The 21,962-nt window shown below is 43.9% G+C and overlaps 1 protein-coding gene across 3 annotated transcripts in view; it reads right to left on the bottom strand.

The window, feature by feature from the left end:
* Positions 1-2,497: 2,497 nt before the first annotated feature.
* The window catches only part of WASF2 (WASP family member 2), a 47,292-nt gene continuing 27,827 nt past the window's right edge, over positions 2,498-21,962 (bottom strand). For all 3 annotated transcript variants that reach the window (XM_083627498.1, XM_083627500.1, XM_083627499.1), the window contains exons 3-9: positions 18,470-18,604; positions 17,447-17,600; positions 14,852-14,969; positions 13,426-13,556; positions 9,847-9,996; positions 8,090-8,595; positions 2,498-7,221 (exon numbers count right to left, since the gene is read on the bottom strand). In XM_083627498.1, the coding sequence (XP_083483624.1) occupies positions 7,064-7,221; positions 8,090-8,595; positions 9,847-9,996; positions 13,426-13,556; positions 14,852-14,969; positions 17,447-17,600; positions 18,470-18,604 (1,352 nt within the window). In that variant the 3' untranslated portion in view covers positions 2,498-7,063. The remainder of the gene's footprint in view (positions 7,222-8,089; positions 8,596-9,846; positions 9,997-13,425; positions 13,557-14,851; positions 14,970-17,446; positions 17,601-18,469; positions 18,605-21,962) is intronic.

The following is a 21,962-nucleotide window of genomic DNA, read 5'->3' as shown; positions in this document are numbered from 1 at the left end:
CCCTCTTATTTCTCTCCCCAAATTTGTGTTGACAGAAAACAACAACACTGCAGTGTCCAATCCACTTCCAGTGAGGAAAACAAGCATGGAGGCAGAAATATTCAAGTGGATGCCTGCCCAAACTCTCTCTAGATCTTGAAACCACTGTGAGTCTTGTAATTATTGCTGGTTCTGCCAGCCCTAACTAAACCTAAGTTGTTAACTAATGACCACAGATACACATAGGCAGATACACTTGGCGAGAGGGGAAGCGTTCTGCGATGCTTTAATGCTCATCCTTGCCACCCCAGGGGCCAGGAAGATGCAAGGCCAAGTGGCAGGCTGGAACCCCTCCCTCGGCAAGAGGGAGAGCGCTCCATAAGGCCTTGACGCTTGTCTTCTCCACTTCAGGGGCAGAGAACACAAATGGCAACACTGTGTGCTGGGATGATCCTGGTGAGAGGGGGCATTCTGCCGGGGGTGGAAGCGGAGGGGGGAGCTGCCTCTTGCACTTTCGCTGCCTAAGGCAGCCACTTCACCCTGCCTCATGGGTGGTCGGGCTCTGCACAAAGGCCATGGCACCTTGGGAGCTGGGCTTTACTCTTTGCAGAGCTGCAGCGTCCACCACACTTAACTATGATTCATAGCATTCTTTAGGGGGAGCCATGTGCAACCACATACTCTATACAGCCTGGGGCACTTCCTCTGGTGGTCCTAGCAGTATACTGATGAAGAATTCCAGCAAAAGGAAATAGAAAATGGTGTTACAGCAACCTGAAATGAATGGCCAATTTCTTTCTGTGAGCAAGGACGCTGAATATTCTAAAAAAATATTTGATACAAATGGTGGGGTGCTCTTGTTCAAGATTCCAGACCTGGCCTTTTGCTGGATAAACCATTTCCCCCTTCTTCTCGCTCCCTTCCCCATTCTGTTTTCCATTCTCCCGGTCTGCATTCCGTGGCTACTCAGCACACTCAGTCCACAGGAACTGTTTGGGTGGTTTTTCCTGTCTTGGGGGTTTCTTCTCCTAAGGATTTTTGGTATTTCTTCTACAAACAGATGTCTTCTGGGAACGAGCTTGCTGTTTAGTATGATTATTTCCCCCCTCTGCTTTTCCACACAAATGCACAATCCAACAGGAAATTTGGCATGCTGAGAAATGCCTGCTTCAGATTACAGAAAGATGTTTGCGCTATGTGGCCTTTAGTTGGTGCAGGCTGAGAAAATCAGAAGCTGCTGGGATGACTCCCTCCAGCAGTAGAGAATAAGAAAGGAGATCTTGCCTAGCTAATTATACTCCCTTTTAAGTGAGAGTTTTTCCCACTACTGAAACCCTGGTCTCCATCCACCTCTTATTATCCTTGCAGACATTCTCTAAACTTCTAGATATTTGAAATGACCAATGGCTATACAGATTTAATAGTTTTGCCATTTTTGTGTCACTGTTTTTAATACACTATTTTGTGGGGTGGGGAGGCGGAGGGGAAGATACAATAATATTAAGCGAGGCCAGTGCCTAATCATGACAAAATACTTAATACAGAAGGCCAAGGACACCAAACTGACTGGCAAAACCCACCAACAGAACAAAAACACATCTATAGCATCTTTCTGTACCACTATTTTTTCTTGAACTAATGAATTTGAAACTTTGGGGCAGCAGGTAGGTAGAGAGAGAAAAGCAAGCAAGGATTTATTAAGAACAGTGACAAGGGCAAGGAAGGCACATGAAAAGTTGTATTTTGGACTTCGGAAACCACTACGGACATTCTTCTGTAAATGCAGAATTCTCTCTGTTTGCCTTGCAGAGTCCAGGCCTCTTTCACGAGTCACTCCAGACTTCTTAAAAATCTTTTAGGGAGATGCGTGTATTAAGGGTAACATAACTGAAGTCTGTTTCTAGGTGCCAGTCCTAGATCCAACAGAGTTGTACAAACAACCTGAATATGAGCTGAAGTTTCATGTATCTCCACCTAAAATAAGCTTTGGAACACCCTCAGTCTTACAGACCAGGCTAAGTGGAATTTCTGCTACACATATGGTTGATGTGGGTTGGTTGTCTTTTGTTGAGGATTAGACAAATGTGCAGAAAATAGACTTATCAATGTGCATTAGCTATGACAAAGCCAAAAACAGAGCTTTCGTGACTGAAGGCGGTGCGTTCTAATTGCAAACAGGGCACAGCTATTACCCGTGAACTTCAAGGTATCTGGCTGGCCACTGTTGGGAGATGAACTGCTGGATGAGACGGTCTTGATCTGATCTGGCAAGACCATTTTTGCTTTGACAGATAGAATTTCCTGGAAACAAATGACAAGGTTAGCTATTTATTTGGGGCATTATGAGCACAGGGAGGTTGAGGAAGGTGACCTCCTTTTTAAGTTTAGTTTGCATAGACACAACAGCAGTTTAAGAGGCTTTTCATTCCTCAAACTGAGCATGAAGGAGAAAGCATCTTACTTCTCCTACCTCAAACATGTCATCCCCCCCTCCACTTCCAAGTAATATGAACACAACTTTTGATTGGCTAGAAAGAATTTATCATTTCTTTAAAGTTTACATGGTAAAAAGTATTTTTTTAAAATCACATGTACATTACAAAAAGTCCCTCAAGAAAAGAGAGAGAGAGAGAAGACTGGAAGAGTTTATAAAAGCAATTATTTAAAAAGTCTGGATTAAGAACTGTAGCAGAAATAATAATCAGATGAACAAGGAGGGCCAAATTCTGTTTGAAGGTAATGAAGGAAAGCAATGTTACTTCCTTCCTCACCCAAGGTGGACAAACTAAAATTTGGCACCTCACCATCGAGCCGTTACTGGCCTCAGTGTTGAACAACAGTGGGCTCATAATAGCATTTTCTGGTAAGATCAGACAATATTTTCTTAGAGCCACCCAAGGGCAAGTTCACACAACCACCGGATCTATGGCAACAGCCAGTTTCTGGGCATCTAGTAAGTTCTGCATGTACAGCAACAAAAATGGTTGTCTGACCACATGCCTCATTATTCAGTAAGCATGTGAAAATATACATGATGATCAATCTGGGAAAACATGGCAGCAGCCATTGTGCCTACCACTCAGAAGCATGTGAACCAACCCTTGGTCTGATAGGAATATTTTGTCCCCAGTAAGAATCAAGCAACTCCAGTCATTACTGCTTCCCCCACAGATACCAAGGCACATCTAATGATGTTTCTCTACCATAAAATCCACCAGGGGAACTGGGGAAGGGGGAGAATTAAAGGTGGTTTCGTTCAGCATTCCATCTTTTGTTTAGGTGAGCCCCTAACAATAAACATGAAATAATTACTCTTATAAATATATTTGTGTCATACGAAATAAGGCACTTATCAAAGTCATCTATCATCCTAGACAGGAAACAAAAAGAAATTGGTTAGTTTTTTAAAAATCATTTAAAATGAATTGTGTTAAAAGCGGCAATACAAAAAAAATATATAATCAGACCCTTATCCCACCCCACACTTTATAAAGATTTTTTTTTAAGGTACATACAAAAGAAAATCAAACACAGAACAGCTTGAGAGTCTCTGAAGGCATGAACAGCTTGTCAAAAAGGACACTCTCTCCTTTCCCCAAGCATGTAGTTCAAAAGGAGGCACATTTTAGAGAGCTGAAAGGCTGCTTGTGGCCTCTGGGACATTCAAGGGTCTTTCTCCTTGAGTTTGGTCAGCGGTGATGGAGAAGCAAGGAAAGAAGCGGAAATTCATTGGTAGAAGAGGTTTAAGACCGAACACTCTGCATCCCAGGTGGCTGTGGTCGAAAATTGGAGCCAAGGAAGAAGAGAAAGAGCACTTTAAAAGCAAAGGCTAAAAGAGCTTGAAAAAGGACTGACTCGGAAATGTGCTGTGAAGTAAAAGAGAAGGGGGCATAGTAACTGGCAAGCTTTCTGCAGAATGCAATGGGTGGTACCACAGATCTAGCAGATGTGCTTAAGAGTCCTGGGGCCTAAAAAGGCTCAAGCATAAGGGTTTTCAAGAAATTTGCTCCCCCCCTTCACTTAACTGAACAATGGCTGTTCCCTATCACTCTACTTTAGAAGACTGCTAAGTAAAATTTAAGAACCCTCAAGGAGGGGTTAAAAACCAATCAACAGAAACCACGCAACACCCATGATAGACAAGTGATTCTACAGTCAAAATAGCTTTTTAAAAAGCCAACTGACTGATGGAAACCATCCCGGACACACATCTTGTTTCCATTTTGGTTACCAGCACACACTAGCAGATGTTTCAAGAGGAGACAGTGTGATTTGTTTTAGAAAGCTTGATACCTGTTTCTACTGCAAAACTAAACTGCAAAAATGGGGCAGGCTGTTCAGTATTTTGACAGCCCCCATTACACGGCTGCAGCCAGAGGTTCACATGCCTCAATGATACAATCTGGGCAAACAATCTCTTATTTTAAACCATTCATCTTAAACTCCCATTGGTTGCATGTCATTCTCCAATGCATCATGCTGCCCATTTCAAAGGGCAACAGCAGACACAGATTTAGCAGGGAGAACCTGAGTTACACGCATGACTTTTTTTTTCAGTTGGAACTCAGTTCCAGGACCTCTCAGATGGGTACCATTGGCATTACAAGAGAACAAGGGAGGTGTTCATGGTGAGTTCCGGCACCTCTTTTTCTAGAAAAATAGCACTGGCTACAGGTAACTTATTTTTCAACTCTTAAAATGAATTGCTCTGTGCATATGCTATATCCACATCTACAGACTGCAGAAAGTTATCACCACCACTATAAAACCTTTAGAAGTCCAAGCACATGCTGAGAAGTTCACGTTTATTCTGCACAGTTAAGGATGGCCACTACTCCTATTTCTGTTCACTCGATTACAATCGTCAAACTGCTAGCCAGTGTGCAACCATCCACTGGGTGAGGTGGACAGCCACGCTAACTACCACTGACCTGATTACAAAATAATGGGCATAGCAAGTCCATGAATAACCAGTCCATTTTTAGTGATCCTTAATGTGTATACTAGGCTTTGCAGAGAGTATTACTTGTTCCCTAGCTAACAGGATCAGTGGTCAGGGATGATGGGAGTTGTAGTCCCAAAACAGCTGGAGGGCCAAGTTTGGCCAACACTGCCTTAGACAGAACACCACACACACAAATGCCATCTCTAAATAGTTATGCTAGTGCAAAGCTGCAGGTTCTGTTGCATAGATTTTGAGAGCAAAGACTGGGAAGAACTGCAAGGCACATTATACAACAGACATTATAAGCCAGCTGCTGATCTTGGTGCCTGAACAAGAAACTCAGTGTTCCAAATCACAGCAGACACAGCACCTTCCAGGATGCATGGTCTATGTGAAAGCAGCACCCTGTCTCCCCCTGCCTTTTTATGATACAAATATCCTGTGTTCTAACATTGAGTGCTAATCCATCAGTGAAGAGCCTATTGTCTCCTTTTTCTCAAGACAATGGAAACATATGCTTAAAGCAGCTCTGCACCAAAAGCAAAAAGCACCAGCCTTCCATCAGGGAATGTCTGAGGGAACCTCATAGTGTAGTTTAGATACAAATTCTCCCCGCTCCCTCGCTGGGACTCTGAGTTCAGTCCGAAACAAATTTGTGCCTGCTTTTAATACTTTGGTCCCTTGGCTAAAACACAACACTAAGCTCTGGCATCAGACACCCTTAAAAAAAAAGGACATGTAATAAAGGGTTGGAAGCATGAGACAGAAAGAAACAAGATGACACCTTTCCTTTGGTGTACGAAAGCTGTTACAAGGCATGTCACAGTGTGATAAAGGAGGAGAGGCATGTGGAAAGGTAAAGAATTTCAAACAGGTTAAAAAACAGGAGAGCTCCCAATTAGCACCCAGAACAAGCACCCTCATTATGGGAGTGGCTGTCATTATTCCAGTAACCAGGATCCCCAGATAAATTTAAGGACCTTCTGCACACCAGCTCTTGGCCAAGGGAGCTAACTGACCCAGAGAAGCTAATGTATCCAGAGCTCTTGACCCAGAAAAGCTAATGTAAAAAGGCACCTGTCTAAAAAGAGGTAAGGGGATCTAAAGCTGCTGCTATAGACCTTGGAACTAACCGCTGAAGGATTAAAGTAAGCTAGTGAAGCAGACTAGGCAGATAGAGACGACCAACCTTTTAATCCTCAAAGTCCCCATGTGATGCCTGAAGAGACAGAGAGCTTGGGCCAATGGCTTGAAATTGCTGCTGCTCAGCCTCTAATATAAGATGTTACAGTCTCATAATTTTGAAACGGATGTGCAACCAATCTGATCCACTTTTGGCCCCCAACAGACCAAGACGATGCAGCTATATTGTCTGCAATACAAAATCATGCCCAGTGCTTATTGCTTTCTATTTGGGGAACATGGCAGAAAGTTATTGCCCATGTAGCAGGTACTAATTCTATCATTAGTGAAACCAGCTTGGCAATATGGAACTGGGCAAAAAGGATCTATGACCTCTGGGTCACACCTCAGACTGTCGAAACAGGAGGTTTTTTTTTTTTGGGGGGGGAGTAACTGTTCTGTATATAGTGCAACTCTCATGAACATTGGGCTTTACATTTTTAATTGAGCATTCTGGAGATTATTGATGGGATGGGTTGGGAATAGAAATTCAAATCCATTTGCCGATTTGACTGGATAAGGCAAATCACCGGCTGCTTGCAGAGTATTTCCAATGCACACTGTAAAGCTGTAAAGCGGAAGAGCATCGCCTGGAAGTTTTATTGCCCTTCAAGATGCCCATCATTTTAACCAACACATACTGACTGCAACAGGACAGGCAATGTTCTTTTGTTTTGTTTTTACGAAATTATCTCCCAACCCCAAGAGAGCAGATTTTTTTGATTAGGACCCTGAGAATATGGAGATCTGGGGTTAGTTTCAGTTTCCTTCTTGCTGGAAGGAGGCACAAATCCCAACAATGGAAAGAGGCTGGTGGTTACTTGGAAGTTGGGCACATTGATCTTTGGTTACTGGACGAGAGAGAAAAATAAGGGGGAAATGGTTTTGGCAACCTCAGAAGTTATATAAGTTTTCTCTCAAACCCACTCCCCCCACCCCCAAATGGTGGGCTGGTGTTTAATCGGACCAGTCGTCCTCATCAAACTCTGAAGAATCATCCTCGGAATCGCTGTATTCCACTGCGATGCGGCGGGCGAGGATGGTTGCCACATCATTGCCCACAACTTCTCGCTTCTCTTGTTCACGCTCCTCTTCTACTTTACGGAGCTGGAATCCTATCAAGGGAGGAAAGAAAAGGTTAGAAGTGGTCCTTCCAGGGAACAGTGGTCTTTGGTAATGTTGTGGGACTGCCCCATAAGGGCTGCTCAGTGTCGGGGGAGGGGCAGACATGGGAGTAATATGAAATACCTTTATTAGGGCCCACTGAAAACAAACAAACAAAGCTAGATCTCAAGAGAGATGATTTTTTAAAAAAATGTTGCTGGTGCAGGACTTAGCAGGGGCCTAATACATGATCCTCTGAAGACTGTGGCGCAGAAAGCTTATTGAAGACTAATTATGTTAAGAGCAAAGGATCTCAGGTTGAAGTAAAGCATACTGGTATAAAGCAGCAACAATCAGCCTTTGAAAAGACAAAAACCAGCAGTTACTTAGACTTGCAGTTTTTAAAGTTTCAACTGGTCCTAATATTCCGCTACAGCTATAGTCTGAACCAATTTGGTTCACTGGCAGTGAAGAATTCAAATGAGTAATAAGGAAACGAGAGTAAAAAAGTGTGGCTCTTTCACTGCTTTCTCAGCTTAGGAAACGTGATAGACAGTTACAAACAGGCTAAATTGCAAAGGTTCAAAGAAGATGCCCTCACTGGAGTGAAAAAAGAAGGTTTGTTGCAAGTATTCCCAGTACGCATTTGCTAAATGACTAGGCATCTAGCAGCTCCAGTAAGCCCCACCAAAATACACACACACGTGAAATGTCTAGTCCAGACATTGCAGGACCACAGCTCTCATAATCCCTGACCACTAGGCATGCTGGCTGAGGCTGATGGGCGCTCTAAAACACCTGGAGGACTCCAAGTTCCCAATCCATTGGTCTCCTTTCAGGCATTAAAACTTAGGATATGCAAAATGAGAAGAGACTTACCTTGACGGATAGCAGAAAGCAAGTCGCTCCTAGCCTCACTAACAGCCGGCAATGAGGACTTGGCCTTGGATGATCCCGAATCTGGTTGTGGAAGATGTGTTTCTGGCCCATCCATGCTGCCAAAAGATGATGGAGGTGGACCAGGAGGGGGAGGGGGCGGAGGAGGGGGCGGTGCACCTCCTGTTGGAGGGGGTACCAGGGGTGGAGGCACAGCAGCGTATTCTGCTGCTGGAGGTGGTGGAGGAGGAGGGGCGGCAAAATCGGGGTGAGGTGGGAATGAGGGTGGAGATGGTGGAGGTGGGATGCCTGCAGTTGGAAAGCCTGACAGTGGAGGCGGTGGAGGAACACCAATCATCGGCGGTGGTGGCGGCGGTGCAGGAGGTGGTGCAAATCCTGGCCTGGCACCCTGTGGCGAGCCAATAGGTGGAGCTGGTGGAGGGTGGCTTGGGCTGACTAGGCTGGGTTTTCTCAGCCCTCCGGAACCACTCTGGTTTTGTGCTGGATAGCTGTTGAAAGTAGAGATTTGGGAAGGAGACAGGGGGGGAAATGTCCCATGAGTTTTGCAAATATCATAAACTGGAAAAGGGTAAGCACTATTTCTCAGGTTTTCCTGATAGTAACTTGCTTCATTTATTAGATCACTCTTGGCTAAGAGATCCAGGAGTTTGGGAGTTATGTTCCAATATTCTGTTTAGCATCCAACGGCTGACTTTGGAAAGTATTCCAACACATGCACACATGTGAAAGTATTTGAGCACAGCTTGCTCAAAAGATTAAAAATTCTTGTTGCCAGGGTGTGTGTATGTGTGTTTGTTTGTTTGTTTTAAATCCATCTCCAGAAAATGCTGGTACCTTGGAATCCCATCATTCCACAATAGCATTTTCCAGCTAAGATAGCTACAGGAACCACTCTTAAAGCAACCCTGAAGAGGGAAGGAAACCCATCGGAACTTGATTTAGGAATATGGCACATTAACACAAAATTGCATAGGAATGTCAGGATGACAGAGACATCAATTTTCAGGTAAGTTAAAGTTCGAAGCCCTCATGGTAACGAAAAGTAATACAGTACTGTATCTCATTTTGCGACCAGGATCTGTTCCGGAGCCCGGGTCGCTGGGCAGAAAAGGACGCTGGACAAAGTGCTGCGTTTGCGCACGTGCGCAGAGCAGTTTACACTTCTGCGCATGCACGAGTGGCAAACCTGGAAGTAACCCATTCCGGTACTTCTGGGTTTGCCGCGGACACTCGACGAGGCAGACACTAGACGAGGTACCACTATGTGAATTCTCACCTCAACTCCCCCCCTCCTCCACATACCTCCCCTAAGGAGTAGTATACTCTCCCTCTTAGTAAAATGCTTCCCCAGTCTGGAGAGTAACTACAGCTGTTCCTCACCAACTGGATTCACAGTGGCTGACAGTCATGGGCAATCATGGCAAGACACTTGGGTTGCACATGGCAGCCTAACATGGAGGGAACCTGATCTCTCCATGAAGGGTAAATGTGCTGCACAACACAACCCTAAACAGTATCTGGGAAGAAACCACAGGGCAACATCCTTGTCTGTGAGGTGTTTGGTGGATTGCTTAAAAAACAATAATGGGCACTTCTCCTCCCAAGCTACCTCTACAAGCTTCATGGATGGGGTTTATATGACAGGTTCACTGTGGTCTTACTGGAAGCACTTGTTTTATGGAAATCAAAACAGCTTGCTTCTTTCATTCCATTGATTGTGGTCCTTCAGTGGTGCTTACCTAAATTCCATTGGTGGTGGTGGAAGACTGTCCTCTGTGAACAAAGGAGGCGATGGTGAATCTGGCTGCGGAGGCGGGGGGTAGTAGTTGGCATCAACACTCTCATTGGAACCAATGCTACCATTCTGATAGACCATATTAGACGGGTATCTAAAAAACAGCAAAAGGACAAGATGGACTACATCAGATAAAAGCCCTTCCCTTCCAAGGCTTCAATGGACCCCAAGTAAAGAGTACTTCCAGAACATTCAAGTCAGGAAGAAATACAAACAATGCCATCAAGATCAGAACCACTCTGGTACTGAAAACTGCAGCATCTTGCTGGATCATTTGGATTGAAAGTCTAGTAAGAGGCTACCATTTTCAGGACCAGAGTGGTGCCGTGTGCCCATGAAGAGTCAGAGAACAGCCCCTGTCAAAAGACTTTCAATCCCAATGACACTCCTGCTAATATGTGCAAGGCAGGGCAGCTGCAGCTGGGGAACATTATGAGAGCACACGTGAAGCAGCAAGAGAATGGAGTTTATTAATTAAACAAAATTAAAATACAAGTTGTGCCCCTACTGTTACAACTGCATGTTCTATGAGCTGTGTTTGCGCACATTCCCACTGTTAGGTTCTTTTGCTTAGTCCACATTTCATATTCGTCTATTTTGTTTTCATTATGTATTGTTAAAATTTCAATAAAGATTATGGCTTTAAAAAAGGAAACCACCACATATAAATTTGACTCATTAGAATGAGATATTGCATATAATACTGAAATAAAGCTTTTATTTGGAAGAGAGGGGGTAGACAGATCCTGAAGCTGAGCCTCCAATATTTTGGCCACCTCATGAGAAAATAAGACTCCCTGGAAAAGATCCTGATGCTGGGAAAGATGGAGGGCACAAGGAGAAGGGGGTGACAGAGAACGAGATGGTTGGACAGTGTTCTCGAAGCTACCAACATGAGTTTGACCAAACCACAGGAGGCAGTGGAAGACAGGAGTGCCTGGCGTGCTCTGGTCCATGGGGTCACAAAGAGTCGGACACAACTAAACAACAACAGACATTCTGTTGTTGCACCCATAACCTATCTTAAAGGTGCCATTCATCTCAGTTTCTAACACTGGTATAGAGGGGACTCTCCAGCTCCCCAGATTGCTCTCATTGCATCAGACCTTTATAGAGTGAGGTGGGGCTGCATATTCCATACTTTTTCAGGCAGGAGCTAGAAAGGAATATATGTGCATACATGTATTTGCGACGTGTGTTCTGAACATTTGGGAAGTCCTCTCCAAAGGACCACCAATTTTTAGGAGCTGCAACTGTCCTTTCCTGCACATTCGAAAGTGATCTAGCCATATACAGATTGGATTCAGTTAGAAATAGTGAAGTGTCCAGTACAGGAACTGCTTTAAGATAAAGCATTGGTGAATAATTCACACAAACAACCTTCTCCTGCCAAAGGTGGGAAGTGCAGTCCTGGGAGCCTGCTCATGATCACACCAACTCAGGCAAATCAAAAACACTCATTTGTGTGGCCAGCATTATGTCTGTAGTGCTGCACCCGATTCAGATATAGGCTCCATTTGTTTTTACAAATTTGCTATATGTCTCCAAGCCGACAGGTACCAGTTGTAGGTGATGGACAAATACAGTTACTGAAGCTTCACTTGCTTGCCTGAACAATTAGGAAAACCCTTTAAAGTTATCTAATTGACATTTACAATTCACTGCTAGTTCACATCAGTGTGGAAAACAGGTGCTAGCAGGCACATGTTGAGGGACTCTGAAAAGTGTGAGTGTGTGGGCAGCCCCTTCTAATAACCTTCAGATCAGGGCCTAGCAGAAGGCACACTGGAAAAGAGGCAAGGCAAGGGCACACCTTTGCCAATCATCCTTCCATTCCAGCACAGCCAAAGGCTTCTCTTTTGCAACAGAAATGCTTGCAATTTTAGGAGCAGCTTTAGACAAGCTATGTTTTTAATGTTTTTAAAGGGACAGCAAGTAGGAACAAACAAGTATCCACAACCTGAGTGCACACAGCTTTCCAGTCCACTCACTTAAAGGGCAGGAATGGTGTTCTTCAGACTAAGATTATGCAATTCTGTGGAAGCTAAGGCAAGAACTAAAAGCAAAATCCACAAACAAGAAAGTGGTATGGAAGAAAAAGGAGGGTTTCTTTTCCTAAAAGGAAGGCTTGGAAAATGCAAAATGGGTGGAAGCTTCATACTACATGGGTCTAAAACAGGCCACATTCTTTTATAGGGGAAGTAGCCATTAAACCTGGTCCCTGCCATCTTCTCCCCACCTGCTGTGGCATTCAACCTTGAAATGGACAGTTCCATTAAATCTCTGATTCAACTAAAAGGAGAAAGGCTACTAAACGGTTCCATTTCTGATCCCTCCCTTCTCTGTTAAGAGAGTATCAGAAAGAGCCAGAATCATCTTGTGTGCTTATCTCTCCGGGTAGAAAGCTACCGCCTAGAATGCTGCCAAGCTAACCAGCTGGGAATTGTTCTGAATGCCAGAACGCCATGTCCGAAGTGCCACCTCTACAGTCATGAGCTGGGGCCAAACAGGAACACACAGCTTGTGGCCAAGTTTGGGTGAAGAAAGTACCCTCAATTTGGATTCTGCAGAGAGAATTCTCTTCTTATAAATGGCTGTGTTCCTCATGAAGAATGGCCAGCTTGCTCTGACCTTAATTCCAGTAAGTCATACCAGGAGCAGCTACCTCAGTCCCTATTACCACTTGCAATGGCTCCAAGTACCAGTATGCAAGTTCAGCAGCTATTAATTTAAGACGATCCATCAGGCTGTATAGAATGCAGTTACATGCACCCACTATCACATACTTAACATCTATTACAAAGCTGCTCATTTTCCTCTTCGTTTTATCCCATTTCAGAATTATGCAAATCAATAAACACGCAGTATATGGGAGTGGGACAGGGTTTTGTGAAAGCAGAATGAGACAGGACTCTTGCAGACAGCTATCAAAATCAAGAAGATCTGAGAAGTGGGGAAATCAGCTTCCAAGCCCTTGAACTTCTGTACCAGAGATACAGAAAACTGACTTGGGCTGGGATCTGAAAAGCTGCTTCAGGCATGCCTATGGGTGGGTCATGCTCAATACGAATCTTGACTTTGCTTTGAGCAACAGACCACCTCTGTGCCAGATCACAAGCAGCCAGAGAGCCCCTCCAGTTTCCACGTGGGCTGCCATGTGACACAGGGCTGCTATTCAAGAAATGGAAACCTCAAGCTCCTTGCATTTTTGTTTTTTGCACTTCTGCTGTGCTTGCACTGAAGCCAGCCCAAGGATAATCAAATTCTGAAAACACTTTGTTAAAGACTCTCAGCCAGTTTTAAGTAACCTCCCCTAAGCACCACACACATGCAGCAAGTTGCAAACTTATGACAAACGTTTCACTCCTGGACTTGTTATAAAACCTCATCACCAAATGGATTAGTGGTAGAATGTAAAAGCCACAGTAAGAGTGGCATTGAAATGTTAAACCAGAGGAACAGCAGAGCTATATGGATCATATTCAGATCAACCAAGCAGACCATTTGCTGAATAAGCTCTTACCCTCCTGGTCCAAGTTTTTCCCTCGACTCAACAAACTCCTGTCCCATTTTCATTTTCTCCCATTCTTCCTTCCGGCTTTTGATTTTCCGAGGGTTCACATTTCCTCTGTTTGGATTATCCTTCTTTTCTTTCTAGAAAATATATAAAAAGGATTATGAGTTACCACAATAACCTGCAATGATGTTGAACAAAAGACACAAAGTCGACCAAGTGCTGCCCCTCGCCCTAGACTTCATAGGACATAGGAGAAGCTACTAATATGCCAAACCTTGTGTCCCAGCTGCCAAAAGGCTCTACCAGCAACTCAGGTGAAAGAGACCAATAGCGTTCACTTCTTACCTTCAAAAAACTCCTTCTATACTGAATTGTCTACAACTATGCACGTGCTCCTGCCAACCTAGCAGTTCAAAAGCACATCAAAGTGCAAGTAGATAAATAGGTACCGCTCCAGTGGAAAGGTAAACAGCGTTTCTGTGTGCTGCTCTGGTTTGCCAGAAGCGGCTTAGTCATGCTGGCCACATGACCTGGAAGCTGTACACCGGCTCCCTTGGCCAGTAAAGCGAGATGAGTGCCGCAACCCCAGAGTTGACCGTGACTGGACCTAACGGTCCGGGGTCCCTTTACCTTTACCTTCCTGCACGTGCCATAAAACCACAATCTGCACAGCCACAATCCCTTTCAAAGCAAAAGAGAAGCATGGCTCCCTTTGCCTCAGAAGAGATCAAGGAGAGGGAGTGTGAAAATTTGGTTCAGAGAAACACTTTTTAGCATATTGTGTTGGAGCCCATTTGCCTTCTCTCCCTGCCCTGCCACTCTGCCACGGACATTTTGGAAAAATAAGTGGGGCTTCAGTCCTTCCCCTTTATCCCCGCCCCCCAGGGATTGCAGGCCTCAGATCAGGGGAAAAGGAGTTAGTTTTGGGAAAGCTTCATCTGAGCACAATCCCAATACAACTGACACACTGCAGAGGAAAGGAAGGAAAATGTTCCTAATGCACTTAATTATTTTCCAGAATGTTAAAGACAGCCTTGATGAGTCACAACAAGTAAGTACAAAAGCGAGATTTTTCTTCAGAGTAAAAAGCTTGTACTCCAATCCTATGTATTTGTGTTTACTCTGATGCAAATCTCACCATATTCAATGAAGAGATGTTAACACCACACTGGAATTTGTGAAGAGCCTCTAAATATTATCTCCACAGGTAAATAAATGGCATGAGTTGTCGCAGCACAAACACCCAATGATGCAGATTTGATTCCATTTTATTTACTTAAACTGAAATAAAAAGAACCAACCCTGTTGTGTGTTCATGTCCACTTCAAAGAAGGACTGCCTGGATTCAGACAGTGGCAATATCTTATATCTTGCCTTTCCCTGTTTAACGGATAAAAAACCCACAAAGAGCAAAAGATACCCTTCATCTTACCCTATGCTTCCGCTTCTCTTTCATGATATCCTTCGTGTCCTGCAGCATTTTCTCCTTCCAAAGATCAAAGAAATATGATGGATCTGTATAGAATTTAAGTGCTTCTTTGCCGTCATCCCTAGGAGGGGGTGGAGGAGAGAGTCTGACTCACCACAAGATAGTCAAATGTTTACCTAAAGCCCAACTAAGATGCACCAAATTTCAGATGCAAACTCTGTGGTCCAAGAATGAAAACATACCCCACCTCTTTTTTAAAAACCGTCTGGGGCAGGTGGAAGAGGACTGAATCTTTCCATCCCATCCTGCACTAGCCAGGGCATCTGCTGTGCCTTCCAGGTGCAGAAGGTAATTTTTCACAGTATTCATCAGGGTTAGAGAACCTGTTGCCCTCTCAGATGTTGTTGGACTACGACTCCCATGTGTGAAAGAGTCTAAACTGGTTGCTTTCTCACAAGTAGGCCAATCAGACACAATGGGCTGCAGCTCAGTAAGTGTGGGGCTGATAAGAGGCTGCAAGTCCTCCAAGCTTGGGCTGACAGCTTCTAAGTTTCTAAGACAACCAAGGAAGAGGAGGGGGAAGTGGAAGAGGCCACACCTGGAAGTATATTAAAACTGGTGTTAAGTATTAGGTGGGTTTCTTTCTCTACTCTTCCCACCCACCCTAAGATGAGCAGAAATTCTCTGCTCTAATAAGCAGGCTGAGAAGGAATAATAATAATAATTTATTATTTATACTCCGCCCATCTGGCTGCTCCTGAAAGAAGCAAGACACCTGTTTAAACTGTAGAGTCTGGGGATGAGATACCCCATAGTCCCTGATCATGGAGAGGAAACAGGTTCTCAGTCACTAGCTCACAGCCACACACCTCCACTGCACTGCAGTCGCATCTCAAAGACAGCTGCCTCCAGCTATCAGTAATTACTTTTTACCTATTCAAAAGATATTTGTTGATGGGGACTGAGTAAATATGTGTATTCTTAACCCTGATCCCATTCCGATTGCACCATGTGTACTATCTTCACAAGATGACATGACATAATTAGATGGCAAGCAAAGAAAAGCTGTCTGGTATCACTGGCACATTCTCCTCTAGGATGTATCAGTCTCTGGAGATGCAAAAGGACCAACAGACAATCACACTTTTCAGAAGAACTGTCTGCACCCACTTCAGGCAATAATACGTGCAAATGTATGCACTGCAAATTGCACAAAGGGAGTAAGAAAGGAACAGCAAGATTACACAAAAGAGCTTGTATGAACAAACACCAAAGTTATATGCTAGGCTTGCCACCACAGAAACTTATTTACTGCTATGACTACAAATCTATACCACAAAGCACCAAACTGTTTTTCAAAGCACATCAATTCTCAAAATTCCCAAAAGGGAAGTTACAAATAACCTCGGTAGCAGGGAGAGCTGAATGGAGGCCTCCAGGCCACATAAGACCCCTGCCATCTAGCTCCATAATGTCTACACTGACTGGCAGTGGTTCTCCGTGGTTTCAGGCCAGAGTCCAGCTCTACCTAGTGATGCCAGGGATTGAACCTGGATCCCTCTGCATGGAAAGTGTGAGCACTACCACCAAATAGCAGCCTCTCCCCATAGCGCATTGGGAAACACATCAGGAAATAATATAGGGAGCTGCTAGGTAAGCACTTGCCCACACCCAGTGTAGACCTCATGGACAGACAAATCCTCCATTTGAAAGCAAAAGGCCTCCGTTGGCAGGGGCAGCTTATTTCCCACTGGAAGGGGCACTTGCAAGGTAGGGATGTACCATCCAACCCTCCTGTTCTGACTCTCCACCTTTGCACATGCTGTTCCGTCAAATGCTTGATCTGGCAAGGGTGTGCAGAAGGAGCTTGAAATTATGCTACTGCTGCGGGTGGAGAAATATGGCCCTTGAGCCGTTTGGCTAAAGGAAATCCAGGCTGCAGGCTCATGGCATCAGGCATCCCTCCACTGCAGAGAAGGCAATGTTAAGAACCATCTTGCTAAATTGCAGCAAAGACTCACTTAGCTGAGCAGTGACTGGCTAGCTGGCTCTAGAGCCTCATATGCACAGCACATCTCCAGCATACTCAGGCTAGGCAGGCTCTGAACATGGGAGTTTCATTTACGTATCATGGCTACCCACCACAGATGGGCCCTATATTACACAGATTTGTTTACTGCTTTTTAACAGTTTTCTAAGACTAGAAGGCATCACCAGTTACTGGGGAAGTGATGCAGAAGTCAACTGCATGCTGTGTGAAGTAGTGCTTCTTCTTTTTTCAAAACCAGTTCCTAATTTCAACTGAGTGTTCTAGTACTGTAGCAGAAAATGTTTCCGCATCTCCTTAATGTTACAAATCTGTATTGTGTAGTCTTTGCCCACCACTCTCATCCACTTTTCTCTCAACTAAAAAGGCCAAGACATTTTAGCCTTTGTAAGGAAGGTCCGCTGGCCCCTTGGTGAGTCAGCAGGTTTTCTTATGGGCTAGCTGGACCACGCCACAGTCTTTACAGAAGAGAGCCCTTTAAGAGCAGGTCCATTACCTTCTCAACTGAAAGGGCAGCCTCCCCACTTAGCTAGAAGCATAAGGTGCATTACCTGTAGGACGAGAGGATATTAAGAGGTGGAGGCATATTACAAACGCCATAAGTTTCAAGGACAGGCACAGGGAGAGAGTCTCTGTCAAAGAGCTTTTGGTCCTGAGTTGTGGAGCTTTTGAAGGCTTTCCTGGTGTTAATACCTTGCAGAGACACTAAGAGGAGAGAAATGAAAGAATAAGGAAAATAAAGCCACTTCAAACACAACCTAAGCCAATGTTTGCCCAGTTATAGTTCTCAATACTCTCTGCTGTCACAACATGGGATCCTTCTGCCACATCAATAAAGCTTTCAAGACAGTATCCCCTGAAATTACGCTTTTAAAAAAGAAAAGAAACATACACACAAAAACAGAACATGGGGGGGGGGGGAGACAAACCCCCTTTAATCAAAGAGAAGATCTATATGCATTCAGAAAAACTTCCAAGTAGAATTGGCCTTTGACCAGTTCACCTCCACCCACCCCCATAAAAAACCAAAACCCCTCTTTTGTCTAATGACCAGTCAAATAGCAGCCAGGTATTGGAACATATTTATTACAACAGAGAATTATGGTTATTGACAAAAACTACCACCTTCTAAAAATCTCTGGAGGCCAATAAAGCTCAGAATCCTTACAGATTGTATTTTTGCTTCATTAAGCCCTCATGAACTCCAATTTCAGCTTGCTCCAAAATCCCTGCAGCTAACTTGCATGGCCTGCAGGAAACAACTAAACAGTTTAACTTAAGAGGAGAGGACAGAAGCGCTTTGGAGGGAGCTACAAGGGGAAAAAGGTGCCTGCTGCTGTATCAGGCTTATGCATGTGTGTCCCTAAACCTGCAGAGCAGGGGAGCAAGAGGTCCTCACTTTTGCCATTACTACCAAGTAACACACACATCCATGGTGTGATAAGGAAGTTAGCTGACCACACTCTGACAGCCTGCAGGTGTCAAGTTCATTCCAAGTCCACAAGTATTTCGCAGCTGCTGCTATGGCAATTTAGCATAGTTGGCCTAAAAGTGTATCAATTTTGCACCATTACCTTCCTCCTCCTTGGGATCCAGCTGAGTAACTTTGATCTGAAGGCGGTCAACTCTCTCGACTAGAGAGCTTACACGAAAGGCAAAGGTGTTTGCCTGAGTAAAAAGCTCTCCAAATATGTCTTCAGCAAATCTACCTGAAAAAGAATAGCAGAATGTTATAATTCTAAATGCACAGTTTCTTGCTCTCTGTGTGTCATAAAGCAATCTGGCAAAGGCTCCTTTTTCATTATAGTTTTGTTATGTACCCCACATGTCAATTGGTAGAGGGGTGCCAGAAATTGTATGTGCATGTATAGGTGTGCTAAGTATTTATACATAAATATTTTAGTCCTCTTATCTCAGGAGGGAATGACTGGAAACAGTCACGTTTTGCTCTCCTAATCAGGACATTTGTAACAAGCAAATCATGTAGGGAAAAAGTCTACAAACCAATCTAGCTAAACATGACCCTTCCACAGCATCATTAAACAAGGAAGGAAGCGAAACAAAAAACTTAAAGACTTCCATAAAGTAATAAAGAAGGAGGGCAGCCATGAATCAGATGATATTGTTGCATTTAGCCTTCATCTTGTGGGTCTGTGATCTCTTTAGCTTCTAGGATGGTCTACTGGATAGACACACAATGACAGCTACATTTCATTGTCCTCTAAAAGCTCAAAAAGACTCACTTCATTAAATGCTGCCAAAAGAAACTCCCCAACTCTCGGCTCTCTTTCACAGTAGGCACAGAGTCATTTATTACTTGCAGGTGGCAGCACAAAAAAAGCAAGGTGCTTTCAAGGTTGAAAACAATGCCTCCGAATTTGAGTTGGGAGATGTTAATGCTCCTGCCAGACTAGACACTTACAACAAGTATTCTGAAGGAAGAAACCTGAAGTTAAGAAATTTAAAATTTAAAGATGAAATTCAAAACTACAGAACACTTGAAGTTCCCACTGGTACCCTAGTAGCCTAAACCAGTGTTTGGTGTATTTAAGAAGCCAACACAGCAAAGTAAACCATTCAGTATTCAAAACAAAAAAAAATTTTTCCTTCCAGTAGCACCTTAAAGACCAACTAAGTTAGTTCTTGGTATGAGCTTTCGTGTGCATGCACACTTCTTCAGATACAAAAATTATTTTTTTTGTTTTGACTATGGCAGACCAACACGGCTACCTATCTGTAACATTCAGTATTCAGTTTAGCTCTGCAGGTCAACTTCTCATGCAAGCACAGTGGATTAAGTAAATCTTAAAGTATAACAAAAGGAAATCAGGGAAGGATTTAAAGAAGAGAGATCCTCATCCCCAAGGAGTGTCAAATCTAGTGAGTAGCCCTGAAGGTCCCAGAGGGCTGAAAGGCAGGCTGCAAGTACAAAAATTCACCATTTTTGTGAGTACAGCAGAACCTCGGCTTACGGTACCCTCGGGTAACGTAAACTTCAGGTTGCGAAAGCGGCAAACCCGGAAGTATTCTTCCAGGTTCCGCCACTCACGCATGCACAGAAGCACTCTACCACGCCGCGTACATGCGCAGAACAGGCACCTCCGGCTGCGGAAACCCCGGTATCCGTTCCGGAGCTCCGGGTCGGATCCCAAGGTTTCCACAACCAGAGGTACCACTGTAAATAGTCTTAAATGAAAAACACTTTAATACGTTTAGGTGAAAGCAAAGGTAGAAAGACAGGTGATGCTGCCTTGAAAGCAGAAGCAGCTAGTGGAATCTTATAAGTCAGCTGCTAGAAACTCTGGGAAAGCAATTCAGTTTCAGCATCGCCACCAATCAAGCCTCAGCTACTAATAGCTACAAAATGTATGCAGATTCCAGACTTCAGAGATAAACCATAAAAACTGTGGGCACAACAAAATAACTTAGAATGTTTGTTTTCCTTAGTATTGCTAGCAGTGGGTTCTCATTGTCAGCAAGACCACATAAGATGTTTAAACAATATTCACTGTTAGTTAGACCTGGATGAAGAGCAGGAGTTCCCCTAAACAGCTTTGTGGAATACTTGCTTTTATGGTATATTCCCTCACACAAAAAGGGGTGCTTGCACTGCAACTAGACTTCTGTCAAGGGAATCAGTTTCTGTGTATATATGAAGATACAGCTGCCTTACATAAAGTCAAAATAAATTCTAGCCCTGTGCTATGTACTCTGATTAGCACCACAATTTAATGCTTCAGGCATTAAATCTCCCACCCAACACCTGATCACTTGACATTGAGATGCCAGTGATTGAACCTGGGACTTTCTAAATGCCGTGTGTTCAACCACAGAGCTATGTTCTGCCCATACCCGTTTGAAGGTACATTTATTCTCACTCTCATGGAACTGTATCAGTCCATTTATAGTGTTGGATAGCCACACTTACATTTCAAGCTGTTTCACCATGAAAAGAGAGAAAAGTGCTTTGATACTGTATTATGCATTTGCACATTAAGTTATCAGTGCAACTGATATACAGTCTGAGTCTATGCATGTGCAAAAACACACAAGTAAAGCTGCACTGCTATATACTCTTTATCAAACAGTATTATCTGATGGCTCCTTTGAAACCCTGTACTGGTGGAACTGTGCTTTATTCTGGTGCAGTCCTAACCATTCCATTGATATTAGCACACATACCCTTGATAAATGGTAACACCTGCTAATGAATTTGACACACATTTTATTTTCTCATTGTGCACCCAAGGGAACTGGCCTCTCCCTGGGGAAGCAGAGATGGGATTTCTGAGTCTGCCAACTTCCTAGGCCATCCCATTTATGGATGCAGCCTGCAACTTACTCACATTTAACTTGTGTGCATTCAGCTTCACATGCTTGGCAAAACGATTAAAAAGGGAAGGAGGGGCAGGCATCCAGGATAAAAGACTTCGGCAATCACAGAATTGTACAGTTGGAAGTGACCCAAAGGTCATCTAGTCCAACCCCCTGCAATGCAGGAATCAACTAGAGCATCCATGACAGATGGCCATCCAACCTCTGCTTAAAAACCTCCAGTGAAGAAGAGCCCACAACCTCCCGAGGGAGTCCGTTCCACTGTGAAACAGCTCTTACTGTCAGAAAGTTCTTCCTGGTGTTTAGTCACAATCTCCTTTTTTGTAACTTGAATCCATTGGTTTGAGTCCTACCCTCTAGAGGAGGAGAAAACAAGCTTGCTCCATCTTCCATGTGACAGCACTATAGATATTTTAAGATGGCTATCTCCTCTTAGTCTCCTCTTTTCCAAGCTAAACTGTTCCTCATAAGGCTTGGCTTCCAGACCATTTAGCACCTTGGTCGCCCTCCTCCTCACGCATTCCAGCATGTCAATATCATTCTTATTAATCCCACCTGCCATTGCACCTAATGTGTTTTGTCTATACATGATTTTGGCTTTAGAACTGGAATGTAACCCCTGCGTACGTTGAGGGCTTGCTGTATTGCTTTCCAGCCACGGTATACGCTGGCCCAGTTGAAACAGATGCACTACGTTTTGCAACTCCACAAGGAACCACATAAAAGAAAGTG

Source organism: Podarcis filfolensis (genome assembly GCF_964270895.1).
Source record: "Podarcis filfolensis genome assembly, chromosome: 8".
Lineage (NCBI taxonomy): Eukaryota > Metazoa > Chordata > Lepidosauria > Squamata > Lacertidae > Podarcis > Podarcis filfolensis.
Note: the sequence above shows the minus strand (reverse complement) of the source record. Positions and strands in the feature narration are given on the sequence as shown.